Source organism: Pelophylax lessonae (assembly GCF_965119305.1).
Source record: "Pelophylax lessonae genome assembly, chromosome: 1".
NCBI lineage: Eukaryota > Metazoa > Chordata > Amphibia > Anura > Ranidae > Pelophylax > Pelophylax lessonae.
In genome coordinates, this window is record NC_138768.1 from 562,572,894 (window position 1) to 562,587,928 (window position 15,035).

Sequence of the window (15,035 nt, forward strand, 5' to 3'; positions counted from 1 at the left end):
GTGCTCAAGTAGGGACCATCAGTCAGGTAAATAAGAGGAAAAAGAGTGCCTTTCCATGAGCGTGGCCTTCATCTTCTGATGCAACTTAGCCCGCTCTCACTTAAGGTCAAGCTAAAAGAGCATTGCCATGTCATGACAAGTCCAGTGTGGACAGTGACTCATCCATCGCCGCAGGTCTCGCCCAGGTGGTGCAGAAAGGTACCATTGAGTGTCAGCATTAGTCCTCCCCTGATTGCTAATAGTGATAAAAGGTAAGAAGTGCTGGGCCTGCGGCGCGGAGCTATTACCAGACTAAATTGTCTGTGGATATGGTCGCTGAGACCACTCTAAGGACAAAGAATGCTGTAAGCTAACAAGTCATGGCTGTTAATGGGCAAGCAATGGGCAAGCAGTTCGTGAGTCTGAGTTCGCCAATTCGCCAGTGGACTCCGGGTGCAGCATCAAGGGCGTAGCCTTGCAGATGAGTTCAATGCATCACAATTAGCCTTTCTAACCAAGGAGGCCCCAAGCCGATTACAGCCAACTTTGTTCCCGACTCTGAGGGCAAATTTATCCATGCCATTCACCCCTGCCTTACACTAGGGGTAGAAGAGGGTGGGTCGTCCTTCTTGAAGAGGCTAAGCAGGTTTTGAGTGTCTCTTGGGTCCAGCCATTCATAAGGGCAGTTAAGCAGGCCCGGAATGGGATGACCCAGATCACTGCCTTTCAAGTCAGTACAACACGTTTTCAAGACACGTTTTTCCATACTCCCTAATGCATGGAAAGTGAAGAGGCGCATTCAAGAGAAGTGACAGTAGTGATATGAAGTTTTACAGAAGCAAGCAACAGCAAAATTATACTCTAGAGGGAAGTGCCAATTCTCTGTTCAAAAGAATGGCACTGCATCGAGCTAATGCACTTAACATGCGTTGCAGTAGCACACACTTTACAGCACTGCACCCTACTGCAAAGGTATGGACACTACAATTATGCATTTTGTCAGGAGTGTTATTCTTCCCAGAGAAGATTCAGTTTCTGTTGGCTGTATCTATGATCAATGAATTAATGGATATCAGGGAGATTCATGTCAAGATGCAGGGGGTGCTTGAAAGCCAGTGATTACAGTACTTTGTTGCAAGTGCAACACAGTTGGGACCCAGCATGGGGGTCTCCATAACCCATGAATTGCTGAAAGAGCAGATTATTGGTGCTCTTGGTGAGCTTAAGTGATCGGCAGATTTTGTGGATGAGGTAGCATTTGTTATCAATGTTCCCCTAAGGCAGTGCTGCATTCAGGGACAATGAAGGGGGCTTTAAAGCCCAGTCCTTGGTCAACAAATCCATCCTCAGGCAGGGTGGTCATAAATGCCTGCTGTATGACGGCAATTTTCCCTCTTACTAGAAGTTTTGGCTATTCCAAGAGACTCATCCGCCGCTCAATACTGGTTGTCCTCAGTTTACTGTGCACATGGATGGTGCTCGCAGTCCGCTCTTGAATGCCGTATTACAGTGTTTACGTTTCCTTGAGCGGCACATGTTCTTCAATGTCGAACACTTTTTTTGGCCACATGTACATCCCAATGCTAAGCACTATTCCAGGAGCAATCAGTGTTTAGTCTGGCCTTCCTCCTCATAGGAGGTAGAGGTTCCAGTGAGTTCTGATAGTTTAGTTCACTCTACATTCCAGGACGCAAGATGCTTTTGCCAGAATGGAAAACATTAAGAGCAAATGAAAGGGTGTGCAAGGTCACCTCTCTGAAGGACTCAGCCATGTTCCTTTTCAAACCCTTCATCATCCCCTACAGGAGTCTGGTTGATGGGAGACCGACCCCCCCCCCCCCCACCCGGCTAGTGTTGTGGGGACTAGGGTGGCAAAAAGTGTGCACGAATTGTAAATGCCATTTTTTTCTGATCTGTGGGTGCCATCCACAGTAAAACTTACTTTTGGTGCTTTAGACATCTCTCCAGAACATTTCTTCATCCTGGCCAGAATAGCACATTCTCCTCAGAAGGTGGATGTGCTCTCGGATTACATCAATATTATACAACTGCAATGGGGAATTATTCTAAGTCTTCCCTCAGAGAGATTTACAGGCTTTTATTCTCCTCTGTGTCTCATACAAGGAAGACTGGTATTAAATTAAAAAAAAAACGGAGTCTCGGTCTGAGATGGACATTCCAGTTTGTGGGTCTTCCTTTCAGGGCTCTCCATCCAGCCGATAACCTTTATGGGAGGGTCTAATCTCTGTGTAGCCCCTCTGAGGAAACGGGTGCTTCGAATCCACCGTTACTTGGATTGTATTCTACTGTTGGGTTTGGAGTCCAGATATCCTACTAGTTCAAAAGGAGATTCTTCTGGCCAGCCTGAGAATTTTTGGCGGGATAGGAGGTGTCAAGACAGTTGGAACAGAACTGACTAGTCATCGATATGGAGCCCCAGTTCAATGCTCACGCGAGCACTTTTTCTCTTCCTCCTTTGAATGAGCCAAGGATTTGTCAGCTTCCAAATGCAGGGGTCTCTTGGAAACGATGAGGTTTTGCATCTCTATGCTAACCAGGGCACACTGGATTCTCCGGACGTCTAAAGAAGTTCATTTTTTTTGCAATGCAAAAGGCAGCCTACTCAAAGTGGTTCTTCCCAGATGTGCAGGAGCCTCTGGTGATGGGTATGTCAGGGGACCCTCACTTGATCTCATCTGGTAGTTTCATTATCCGGGACCATTGTCACCACTGATGCCACTACTTGGTTCCCAATGAATGGGTCTTTAATCAGAAGAGCCTGCCCATATCACTCAGGTATGAGTCTATTTGCGTCACCAATCAATTCACAAGGTGCCTCTCTTCCTACCCTCACATGTTTGAAGAGGAAGCGGATGCCCTCACTCACCCAAGAAATAGTCACCTAGCAGATGCCTTTCATCATTAAGTTACAGTGGAGACTGTTGTCTTGAGGGTCTCACTATTATAGCAAGCATGCCGATTGGCCCGCAGGCCTTGGGTTTTCCCTAGCCATGGAATATAGGTAGGACCAAGCACTTCAGCTACCAGTATTTCCACAACACCTATCCCATGATGGCCTGTAAATGGAGGGGGAAGGATTGGAGGACTTGGGCCGTCTTCTGGAAGTGAATAAATCCCGACGATGTTCCAGAAAAGACAAACAAATGTATTTACTCCAAAGTTTAGAACATGTTCACAGCTTGAGAAGAATTTTGATCCAGAATTTTAGCAACCCTGGAGGTTGCTATCATTTGCTCACATGGTTCTGGATTTATTGCTCAGCCTAGTCCTGTAAGGGCTCACATTTCAGCTTTAACCAGGGAAAAGGAGCATGCGAGCTGCCAAGGGAATGCTTCATGAGGTCGGTTCTGATAATTTGCCCTTGGGAGGAATAACGTTCCCTAGTAGGGTTTTTATTCTGGTCCTGGTTTTCTTGCCAGGACTCTGCCTACGGAGGATTGCGTTCTGATGATGCAGTGTCCCTCGATAACTTCAGGCAATACCTTTAAGGGGCAGAGTAGCGGCTCTTCAAGAACTTGAAGCTACAGAATTCTACATCTTATTCCTTCTGGGCAAGTTGGGGCCTATGCTCCTCGAGCACCTTTGTTCCCAAGGTGGCTTCTGTTTTCATCTTACAAGCAAAGTGGCGGTTCCATCCTTTCTGGCAGAGACAGTACCTAACCTACACTGGATGTACCAAGTGTCTAAAATGCCTACCTTTTAAAGCAGCTTACTAGGTAAAATCCTCCAGAAGGCTATTTGCGTTTCCATCAGGCAAGTTCGGAGGAGGAACCTACAGAAAAACCTTGTCAACTTAGAGAGTCAAGGTCATCCAGAAAACTTACAGTGCAGCCAGGCAAGAGCCCTCAGAAGTGATACAGGTTTATTCAGCAAGGTCAATTTTTACATGTTTAAATTTGGGCATTTACCTATAGAGACCTCTGTAAAGCAGCAGGCTAGTTGGCGTTGTGCACTTGCCTAGGTGCTACAGGGAATATTTATGGGCTTGTATATCAATGGACTTCAACAGAATGATGGTCCAGTCTTCCATGTCCATTGTAATAAAGTTTGATTATACATTTTAGCTCCCGGTTTAGCTTGCTATTTATCATATGTATGCTCCCATGTTGGCATCAGGAAAATGGAAAATTATATCAAATACTTACCGTAATTTTCCTTTCCTGACACCAGTATATGGCAGCATACGAACTCTCCCTTTTTTGATCTTGATATTTTTATGGAGAATGGGGGAGGCTGCTCTCAGTCAGACTTTTATAGATTTAAACTGGTCCTGTGGGTGGCTATAGGGGCGGAGCTATATCATATGTATGCTGTCATTGATTGGCGTCAGGAAAGGAAAATTACAGTAACTATCTGATACAATATTCAGTTTTTATGTTGCCATTTGAGTCACTCCAAAATGGACTCTCCCTGTTATACCAAAGGAAATTTGCAAAATTGTGCTTAGGCATTTAGATTTGTTTTACCCTTGGGCATGAAGGGGTTAAGATATACAACTCCTTTGACAAGCAAAAGCTCCCATGTCTTTACCGTGTATTTAGAGGTTTGTACCCAACTTAAACTGCATCCACTAGGCTTACAGCTTAACTCCAGGTAGACGGCATTACTACACTGGGTGTACGATTTGAGCACCCCGTTCTGTTATGCTTCACATACAGTCTGCATTCAAGACTGCATACCCATCATGGCCTGCACAGTAAAAGCAGTAAGCTAAAGTTTGATATATCTGTACAAACCCTAATAATACTCAGGTCGAGCATCAGGTCCCATGCTTAGTTGACACTATGCAATTCCATACTGTTGTAAAAGAATGCAATAAAGAAAACCATTCATAAAAATGTATTTGATATTTTATTTACAGCTTAATTCAGACATTTCTCTTGCCAAAAGAAAGAATAAATCATTTAAGTTCCTCTGTTCTTTACAGCAAATTATCCTCATCGTCAACAATATAATTAACAAAATATGAGTGGCACAGCTTCTTTGGAAAGAGATTTCGCATAGACTTTCTTCTTTAAATAAAAGATAAACAAAATCACATCTGTTTAGTCTCTCTGTCCCTAAAGAACTGTACAAGGCAGCTACATAATATTCACAGAAGCCCCAGAATGCAGAATTATTCCAGAAGAGTTAAAATACAATTACTTTCATTAATGTTTCCTTTGCACATCTTCCCATTGCACATAACATTATAATATGTAATAAAGGAGTGGGCTGTCCTGATTTGAAAATTTATTTGGGGATCAGTCGCTGAATATTTGCCATCAAGTTAGATTTTAGCACAGAACTATAAAATGGTGTAAATCGTGTGAAGTAGTTCTGGAAATGCTGCAGAGCAGAGAGGTTTTAACATGTGGTACTACAGCCCCTACCTAAAGCATTATGGGACTAGTAGTTTGGCAACAACCCTAGGGCATAAAACTGTCCATGCTCCTAACCGTAAATCCATGTTATAGCCTCTGGCTGACTGTTGCCAGAATTGGCTGCAAATCCGCACAGTAGTTAAAGCAAAAACAAAAAAAAAAAAAATGAAATGTATAAGGCACCGCAAAAGCTAGAAAGACATCCCAAACTACTGAAAAAGGATTTTAGTCCTTGAATATATTTTATTAGAAAAATATATTACCCTCATTAGAAAGGAGGGTTGTTTTTTTTTTTTATATTGTGTATTCCAACCTAGATGTGGTTGTTACAAAGCAATTACACAGTAAATTGCATAATAGTGACCACAGATGTGGTATATTTTTTATATTGGTTTTGTGTTTTCCCTGTTTATGCATAATAAGCATGCATCTCACAGTGAGGCCAGCATGAAGTGCTTGATAAATGCAAGGTCTTGATCATAATAAGAGTTCCAATTGCTGCAGAATACTTTTGGCCATCCTTGGCAAAGGAAACAATGACCTTTGCAGGCTACATATAGAAGTGAGGAAAAGAATGTTGAAATATAGGTAATTCATAATACTGGTTTAACCCAAAACAAAAAAAAAAAAAAAGATTTCTGTATGGGTATGTATACGAAAAACACACAAAATTAGTTTATATGTATAAGAAAACGTGTTATGATTAAAATGATTGTAACTAAATATAGCCAAATTTGTTTGCATTAGTAAGACCACCACGAACCTAAATAAAGCACTGCTTCTGGAGTATGATCATCAACTTCAACCATGTAAACCTTTTCCATACTTTTGATTCTCGACACTGATTTGGACAGCTGTATCCCCAATACTGGAAACATATTCAGGCAGAACTATTATAGTTCATAAACATGAAAATGAGCAGCAGGATAGCACATCATGTGATGGTGCTATACGCGTCAACTGCTCCAGAACTGGAGTGGGCAATAACGTGCCTTGTGAAAGGCACAAAAAAAATTATTCATAGATAAGAGATGAAAATTATTTGTCAATGATTCACAACAGTTAATGTTTAACACTTAAAATGTGAGAATATACCGACTAGTCAAGTGGGTTTACTTAGAAATGTGTTCGTTAATGAATCTGATCCCTAGTGCTGACTGGAAAGTGATAGCATGAATTCCTTACGAAAGATATGTAAACTGGGAGGAGAAACTTGCAAACTTGAAGTTCTCCTTAGAAAAGCAATGCTGATCATGAGCAAGCAACCTCAGTGGTTTGTCTCTTGTTCTAATGGAAGAAGCGTGGTGTGATCAGTTTTCTGACTACCTGTTAGCCCTTATTCACACTGAGCCTAGCCTTAAAATTGAAAAGTTCAAAGCCGCATTTCAGTCCAACTTCGGGGGTGACTTGAAAGACATCCGTGCGGGTTCATGCACAGATGTCTATTAAAATCGCCCTCGAAGTCGCCAAAAGTAGTGCAGGAACTACTTATGGAAATTGGTGCGGCGCCGCAAATGACACTCCTTTTTCCACCAATAGGCTCCGGTTTGACATGCCATTTGACCTGTCAAATCGCGCCGACATGAAAAGGGACTAAAGGTTTTGTCTAGGGGTAAATTCACTTATGATAGTCAATACTGTCCACTATTAAAGTGGTTGTAAACCTCATAATAAGTAATGTTAAAAGACATGCACCTTATTATGCTTTGTCTCCTAAGATTCTAAATTGCATTATCTGTACCTTTTTGTTGTAATCTTTGCGCCCGTCACAGCCCTGTGAATGTCTCCAATTCATAGGCATGTCCACGGGCTGAAGCACAGGAGGCAGAGTTGTGGCATCACTGACTTTACTTTCACCTGTACACTCCCCACAATCACAGTTGCGTGGCTTAGCAGTGCGCACAGGTTGGGAATTGGGTGGTGTATGGGCATGGCCCAAGCAATGTGCGCATGTCAAAGCTACCTGACACTTGACTTCATGTTGACCAACTATGCTCCAGCAAGGGCCATCCAATCATATGGGAGCTGGAGGAGGTAGGGGGGAGTTGATATAGATTGATGTGATCTGCACAGCTGCGGGGACACATGCCCACTGCTTGTGCATGAGACTACTTAGTATTCTGTCAATCACTGGTAAGAGGGTGTGACGTCACACTTTTTTTTGAATGTGTCTTTTTTTTTTTTTTTTGTATGTAGGAAAGAGGGGAGGATTTCAAATGACCGGCTGCTCCTTGGTAGGTGAGACTAGGGACAGATGCTTTCTTATGCTTTACAGTGTGAGGTACACGTGTCAGTTTATTTTTAAATTTTTCGGGTTTACAACCACTTTAAGCCCTTCAGAAAAACTGAGCTGTTGTGCTTAGTGACCAGACATGTGTTGATTTTTTTTTCTTCCTCACAGTATAACAGATGAAACCTGATTAGTCACTATGGGCAACAGCTCAGGTTTTCCCCCATCGTCTTTTTTGCAGCTTTTATGTGTTTCTCATGGAGTGTAGTTCCCTAGGTTTCATTCAAGATCTTCTGCTATCACAACCACTACCAACAGCTTATTCCTGTTTCTTTCATTAGGGACAGTAAATTACTATAAATCACTGCCAAAATGTTGTCAAGGAAGAAAACACTTGGCCAGACAGACTCCATTATGTGAAACCAAAATAGATTAGCCATTATTTCTCCAGGGCAAGATATTTTCTTGAGCTTCTATTCTTCAGAAAGTTCTGTAAATACATGTCTAACCAACAGCCTTGAACCTTTTATAGTATTAAGGTAATTAATGTTTCTCCTAAAAAGTGAATATACATAGAGGCAATTTTACTATAATTAAACTAATACTGCAGATGAACTAGTTTGCAGAAAGAGCTTTGGTGATGTTCTTTAAGTACGTTATTTATTTCAGGTTAATTCCTAACATAAGGGCACTTTTACACTGGTTCGCTTCAAAACTGCCAGTAAAAGGCCTATACATTAATGGAGATATTTTGCAGTTTCTAAAGGACATGTGACTAAAAAAATGCACCAAAAATGCTTAGTGGGGGCGCTTTGAGGCGGTTCCCATTCTTCCCATTCATTTCAATGGAGAGAAATGTTCCTGTTTTTTATTTTTTTTTTTAGCTCCCCAAACATTCCCCAAAGAGGCTGCAAGAAGGTTTTTTTTTTTTACCGCAACGAAAGCGCACTATCCCTGTGTGAAGGGAAGCATTTTTTCTAAGCTTTTCAGGTGCTTTTTATTAACACAAAAGCGTTTGAAATCTCCTCAGTGTGAAAGGGCCCTAACCTAGCTGACAAACTACATAAATCTCTATAGGATAACTATTTACCTAGAAAATGACATGTTACTTGTGGACTGGTTGAAGTACTACTCCTGTCTGTTGCAGTAGGTATAGTATTTACTAATGCACAAACCCATTAACATGATAGCTTGAACAATCAGACTAGCATTGACTGTTCAGCAAATTCATACTACATGAATGCTCAATTTTGTCAGGTCTAACATGGTATTTTGGAATAATTATTTTTTCAGCCCCATGACATTTTCAGTAATGAGAGCAAATTACAGTGGAAAATACCATTGTCTACAGGATCAGTGTTTAAAAATATCTCTAATATATGATTTATAACCGGTCACGTCTGATTTCTAAGAGGAAAAGACAGCATTCTAGCAGCACGATAATATTATAAAAAATAAAAATATGTTTATTTCCAGCCTCCAAAAGCACAGTAGTGTACGGTCCAGTAGCAAACTCAGTAGCTACCCCCTTAACCTCCTTTTTGTTATGCATGGCCAAACCTGGCCAAGAATGTACAAGATTAAGCTAGTTTTTCATTTTTACCAAACAGATCTTAAGAAAAACAGTAATACTCGGTTTTCCTCCACGGACATTTATCATGCCTATTCTGGAACCGATATCATCAAGGTGTGTAAGCAAATCTTTTTATTGTGAATAAAAATATTCAAATTTAGATCCAGAGATAGTTGCTTAGGCTGTCAAAATGCATCTTGCAAAACTGATGCAAATCAGCTTCCTTACCCTAATCTGTTAAGCCCTAAATAATAAGATTTTAGGGATGGAGTCTGATGGCATTTGATGCATCTTGGACCCTCATGACTAGGAAGCAATAGCAATACATGTTCACAATAAAACATTTTTGTAGAACCGATTGCATATTGCGATGATGTGGTGAGGCCAACCATGAAACTATGCTTGTTTACTTTTAGGCCTCATGCACACTGCTGCTGTTAAACTCACATTTTTGTGAGTTTGGGTTTTTTTTTTTTCTGTCCGTAAACTCCCCTCTATGTTCTACTATTTGTCCATGGACATTTTTAGCAGTTTATCAGCAGGAGTGACTTTAGGTCCACTTATGTATCGCACGTATACATTGCGAAGGGTAAAAGGGTGATTTTAAGGGAAGATGTTAAGACAGACAAATGGAACTTGTTTTTGAAGGATCATATCATCCCTTTTTTTTTCTTTTGCATTGCTAGTTTATGAGTCACTAATCTAGAATAAGCAAGTGTTTATGAGGTGTCCTAACACATGACTGGCTGCACAGTTGGTCCAGAACAGTGACTCACAAAGAAGGTGAAGGTGCTCTCTTGTGGTCAATCTTTTTCCTTTATTCCCTGCTATGTCATAGACCTAGAGCAAACATATGTTATCAGATACTTGATATGCACATGCATGTCTGAGGCACACTCGCCAAAGTGTGGCAAGTATGAGGCCCATAGCTTTTAACAAATTAAAACACAAGTTAGCAATAGAGGCTCCCATATTCCCAAAAGGAGTGATCTTATGTCCCTCTATGTGTCTGTTCTGAGTATTATTGTACTGGTATGTATGTTTAGAAAATGGCTAACAACAGTAGATACTGAATCTGATTACACTAAAAAAACTGAACATCCTGCTGCTTTACACTTACTTATTACTGGCCCTGTTGCAACATGTCTCATTAACTATGGTTTATGAGGTTCTCCTTCAGGGCTGCTGCTATACACTGGTAATGGACCCAGATATTGCTGCAATCACCTGAAAAAGTCAAAGGGGATGCCGCATAATAATATACTGTACTTTTTGTTTGACATAACCTTTTTAAAAATGCCAAAGTACCACTGAATCATAATGCCAACTGGCATTGCTGACTTGTTTTTTCATTTACAGGTTCTGGGACCACTTAATATTCCCGATTCACTACCTGGTGAGCCACTGACCTAGAAGAATTGCATGTTTACCAGGTGTCCCATTACTTAACTGCCTAAACATCTGTTCCACGTAAATGAATCAGGTGGTGAAAGCAGGGGTAAGTGCCGGTTCACATCTATGCAGCTTCAAAGTCGTGCGACTTTGACAGCCGGCATGACTTCATTGCGGCTTGCTTGCGACTTCATTAACAGAAGTCAATGCAAGTCGTGATGAAATAGCCCAAAATTAGTGCAGGAACCTTTTTTTGAGTTGCACCAATTAGAACAATTCCATCACCTTTAATGGGGTGTAACTTGTCATGCAATTTTGAACTCTCAAGTTGCATGACAAGTCATGGCAGTGTGAACAGCGCTAAGACAGACAGCCCAAGAGTCTCAGCACCATTAAAAAAAAGTCAGCAATGACAGCCCCCACATTTCTATCCTGACAGGGTCCCTTTATTCTGCAAAGCAGGCCAATGTCTGCATTTACTCATTCGTGGACAACTGCATATCCTAGGTTCTATTTTATGACATTAAAAATGACCCTACAGGCCAGATTGACAGTCAAACATTTACATAATATTAACAAACAGTAAAGGAGCTTTTAGGCCTCATTCACACTAGACATGAACAGAATCATCCATTTTCAGCTCCTTAGACCTTTAAATGGGAGCACCTGAAATGTGCGTAAACAGATGCTTTTCAGGCCTCCCAATAAGGTCTATGGGGCTGCAAATGCACAACTCTACCCCAAAAGAAACGTGTGTACTATTTCAAACATCAGTGATAGTGCACAGGTGTGAACAGACCCATTAAGGATAGTGGGATTCTTCAAACTTGAACGTTGTCTTGCTTTGAGAATTGAGTGACAACATGCTCAGGTGTGAGTGGGGCCATAAACAAGCCTCAACTTACCTCTGTGGCTGCACTGTGGAGTAATGCATCCTTATTGTTTACAACAGAGGCACTGAAGTCATAGCTCATGAGCCCTTGTTTTGCAGCTTGGTGATCTGGTGGCCTTCCAGTCTTAAACACTGGGTGCTGCAGGTTGATCGGTAACTGACTGCAACCTGATTTCAAAGTCTCTGTTGTGATCTTTGAGGATGGCTTGTTTTACAGTACCTGCAGCCACAGGGGTCACTGATTGCATATTTTAAAGCTCATTTACTGAGTTAAGAATATCACATACACACATTTTATTGCCCATAGTCAGGCCACAGGTTAACCTTAAAGCCAAAGTAGCTTATAATAAGAACCACTCTAGCCAAATATGATCATATTCTTGGAACAAAAATATTTACATCCAAGTACTTTGTAATGAGCAGTGCAGCCAAACACTTTACATACAATTACTCTAAACTCATCTTCAACATATCTAAAAATCAATCACGTCAAAGCATTGTGTACAGATTATGACACTTTACTAGTCCAAGAAGTATCACTAGTTGGAAAAGGTTTACATGGGATCATTTTTGGAACCTAATGCAGGTCAACTGAAAGACTATATTCTGCTATTGTATTAAGTGCTATATGTTGAAATAACAGTCTTCTGGAATTCATGACTGTGTCTTTGTTATCAAGAAAGATAGGAATACATTTTAGTGTGCTTTAGTGGGGAATGATAGTGTACCTTAGTTTTTGTTAAAACGGATTCATGGCTTACCATTGAAGAAACATGGATTCAGGGGATGCCAGGTTAAGCAATATTAAAAAAAATATATGTGGTAAAAACTGCAAGTTTTCCATTTGTATGATGAAGGAAGTCCTCCAATTAACAGGAAAACCCCAAGTGAGGGATTAACAATCATGAAAAGCCAAGGAATTGAATGGCTAATCCTGGTTTGGAAGCGTGGCAGTGAATTTAGAGACTTCTCAATCGTAACTGACGGCATTGTTCAACTGTACCCCCAAAACGCATTTCATTCATCCCTTTATGGTTATCACAGAATGCTTTCTATATCCTGATTGTTTAGAAAACAGCATCAGGACCACCAGGTATACAATGCAGTGTTGCCCTGCTCCAGATCATAGAAGTCTCACAAGACAGAGTTTCCTGCTTTCCTTTACATTTCTGCTGAAGAATAACATATGACAAGAACTACTGGACACTTGAAAGTTGAATTAAGGCACAATGTTCTGATTATTGGAAATGAACAAAAGAAATCTGCAAAACTTGTAAGGTCATATGTTATTCCCCCTTATGGCAATATGTGTACAATCAGTGTGGTTTTGGGCATATCCCTTTCACGTATTTCCATAAATTTGGGATGGCGGGAAAGGGTCAACCTATTTAACAAGCCTAGCATACTTTCAGTTGGTTGATCAGAACTGCTGGGTAGCTTGTTTACAACTTGATACCTAAAATACCTCTCCCATGCTGGTTTTGATTAGAAATGTTTAACGACCACTAACTTGACCAACCTCCTCAATACCACATTGAACTTATTAAAGGCCTCATTTGATTATGAAGTTTCCTTCATCTTCACACCTGGAGATCTAGGCAGGGTTCAGCAGGCTTCCAGTCATAACAGATCCCAGGAGTTAATTTTTCTTCTTGTTCCTAGAACTCACAAGCCCAATTGCAAACTCTAGGCATACAAAGTGCAAATCAGTTCAAAGAGTAAGTGTCCTCAAGCACAGTTTAAGTCACATTTGATTCCAGTCTCAGCCACTGTAAACCCTGTCTAGTGTAGTGTACCAGTTCAGTCATAGTGCTGTTTAAAGCAAGGGGGCAAATCATTGCACTGAGGTCTGCAAAAAAATCTGAAACAGAAAAAAAGCCACAAGAAAACATGTTATCAAATTGCACCATCAAGCTATACTTTACTTTGTACAGATTAATACAAACTGAGATACAAAAACTAAAGCTACTTATAAACAAAGAATGTTCACTGACTCATGTAATGGATTACACTTGAACAGGAAAACGACTAGTTTGCAATCTCTATATTTACACCATAATCTTGCCAGAAAGATTTCCAGGCCATAGGATAGACATGCAAAGTAAAATTGTTTTCGTATCAAGTTAACAATAGCAAAACAGATATGATGCTCTGAATCGCAGACACCGAGACATGTTTTTGTTCTCACTTGCGATGCCAGGATACCAAGCAGTGCTACAAGTTTTCCAGCTTGTATATGGGTGTATATTACAGCACTGAATTACTTACACTATTAGCCAGCAGCGTGTTTAAACACTTAAGCTCTGGAAGATTTTACCCCCTTCATGACCCCCGCCATTTTGGGCTATTTGGCATTGTGCTACTTTAACTGGCAATTGCACGGTTATGCAATGCTGCATGCAAATGAACTTCATATCATTTTTTCACACAACTTTAGCTTTCTTTGGTTGGTATTTTATAACCACTGGGCTTTCAATTTTTTATTATAGAAATAAAAAAAGACTGAACATTTTGTAAAAAACAAAACAAAACTGGATTTTTGTCTTACCGTAAAATCCTTTTCTCTGATGTTCATTGACGGACACAGCTCCATATCCACCATTTCTTTGACCCTTGGGTTATGCTGCTCTCCATAGCAGTGGAATACTAGTTGACTACACCTATAGGGCAGTCCTAGGGGGTATTATACTCCCACTTCCTGCTATAGGACTTCAGTTTTGTATCAAGCAGTGTCAGAAGAATACATAACCCAACTCAACAGAGGAGTGGGTGCTGTGTCCGTCAACGAACATCAGAGAAAAGGATTTTACGGTAAGACAAAAATCCAGTTTTCTCTTTCGTTCATTAATGGACACAGCTCCAAATCGTCTTTGACTCTTGGGATGTCCCAAAGCAGTGTCAACATGAGGGGTGGGAAAAAAAAACACAGGTAAACCAGGAGCTCATCCAGGAACTGGAGCTCACCTACCAAAAAAAAAAAAAAAAAAATACACCCTCAAGACGTTGAAGCCTCTGCAACAGCAGCCTGCAAAAAACTTTGAGAGGCCAGAAAGTCCCCATGATGAAGTGGGGCCACTACCGTGCGAATGGACTCCCTCCGCAATTTCTGAATCTGCACAAAGCGGTTCAAGGATTTGAGATCCAAGATTGGACGGATCTTGCCTTCCTTCCTGGGAACAGTAAATAGGTTTAAAACAAAAATACCTGAAAACGTTCAGACTCTGGAACTGGTACAATGAATCCTTGCAAAGGCCTTTCAGATGATCCGGGGACAGATGCAAGTTGGAAGGGAAGAACTTTGCCGGAGGCAAGGATCGAAACTCGATCTTATAACCGGACCAAATCAACTTGTGGACTCATTTGTCTTGAATGAAAGAGGACCACGGGTCTGGAAAGAAGCAAAGACATCCCCCCATCCCAGGAACGGGTGAGGGCGCCCCTTCATGCAGAGGTGGACCTGTCTGCGGGACCAGCGGAACCCGCTTTTGAGTTACCAGACAAGGGTCTCTTGGAACCTCCCGCAAAGTTACGGGTGGATTTTGATCCTTTGTCCCATGATCCCGCAGGACTAAAGGGTCGTTTGTG

General features: G+C 41.1%; 1 protein-coding gene across 1 annotated transcript in view; it reads right to left on the bottom strand.

Annotated features, from left to right (window-relative positions):
• Positions 1-11,949: 11,949 nt before the first annotated feature.
• Positions 11,950-15,035, bottom strand: part of AFF1 (ALF transcription elongation factor 1) — a 268,126-nt gene continuing 265,040 nt past the window's right edge. Inside the window, exon 21 of the mRNA XM_082265696.1 lies at positions 11,950-13,311. Within this exon, the coding sequence (XP_082121822.1) occupies positions 13,190-13,311 (122 nt within the window). The 3' untranslated portion in view covers positions 11,950-13,189. The remainder of the gene's footprint in view (positions 13,312-15,035) is intronic.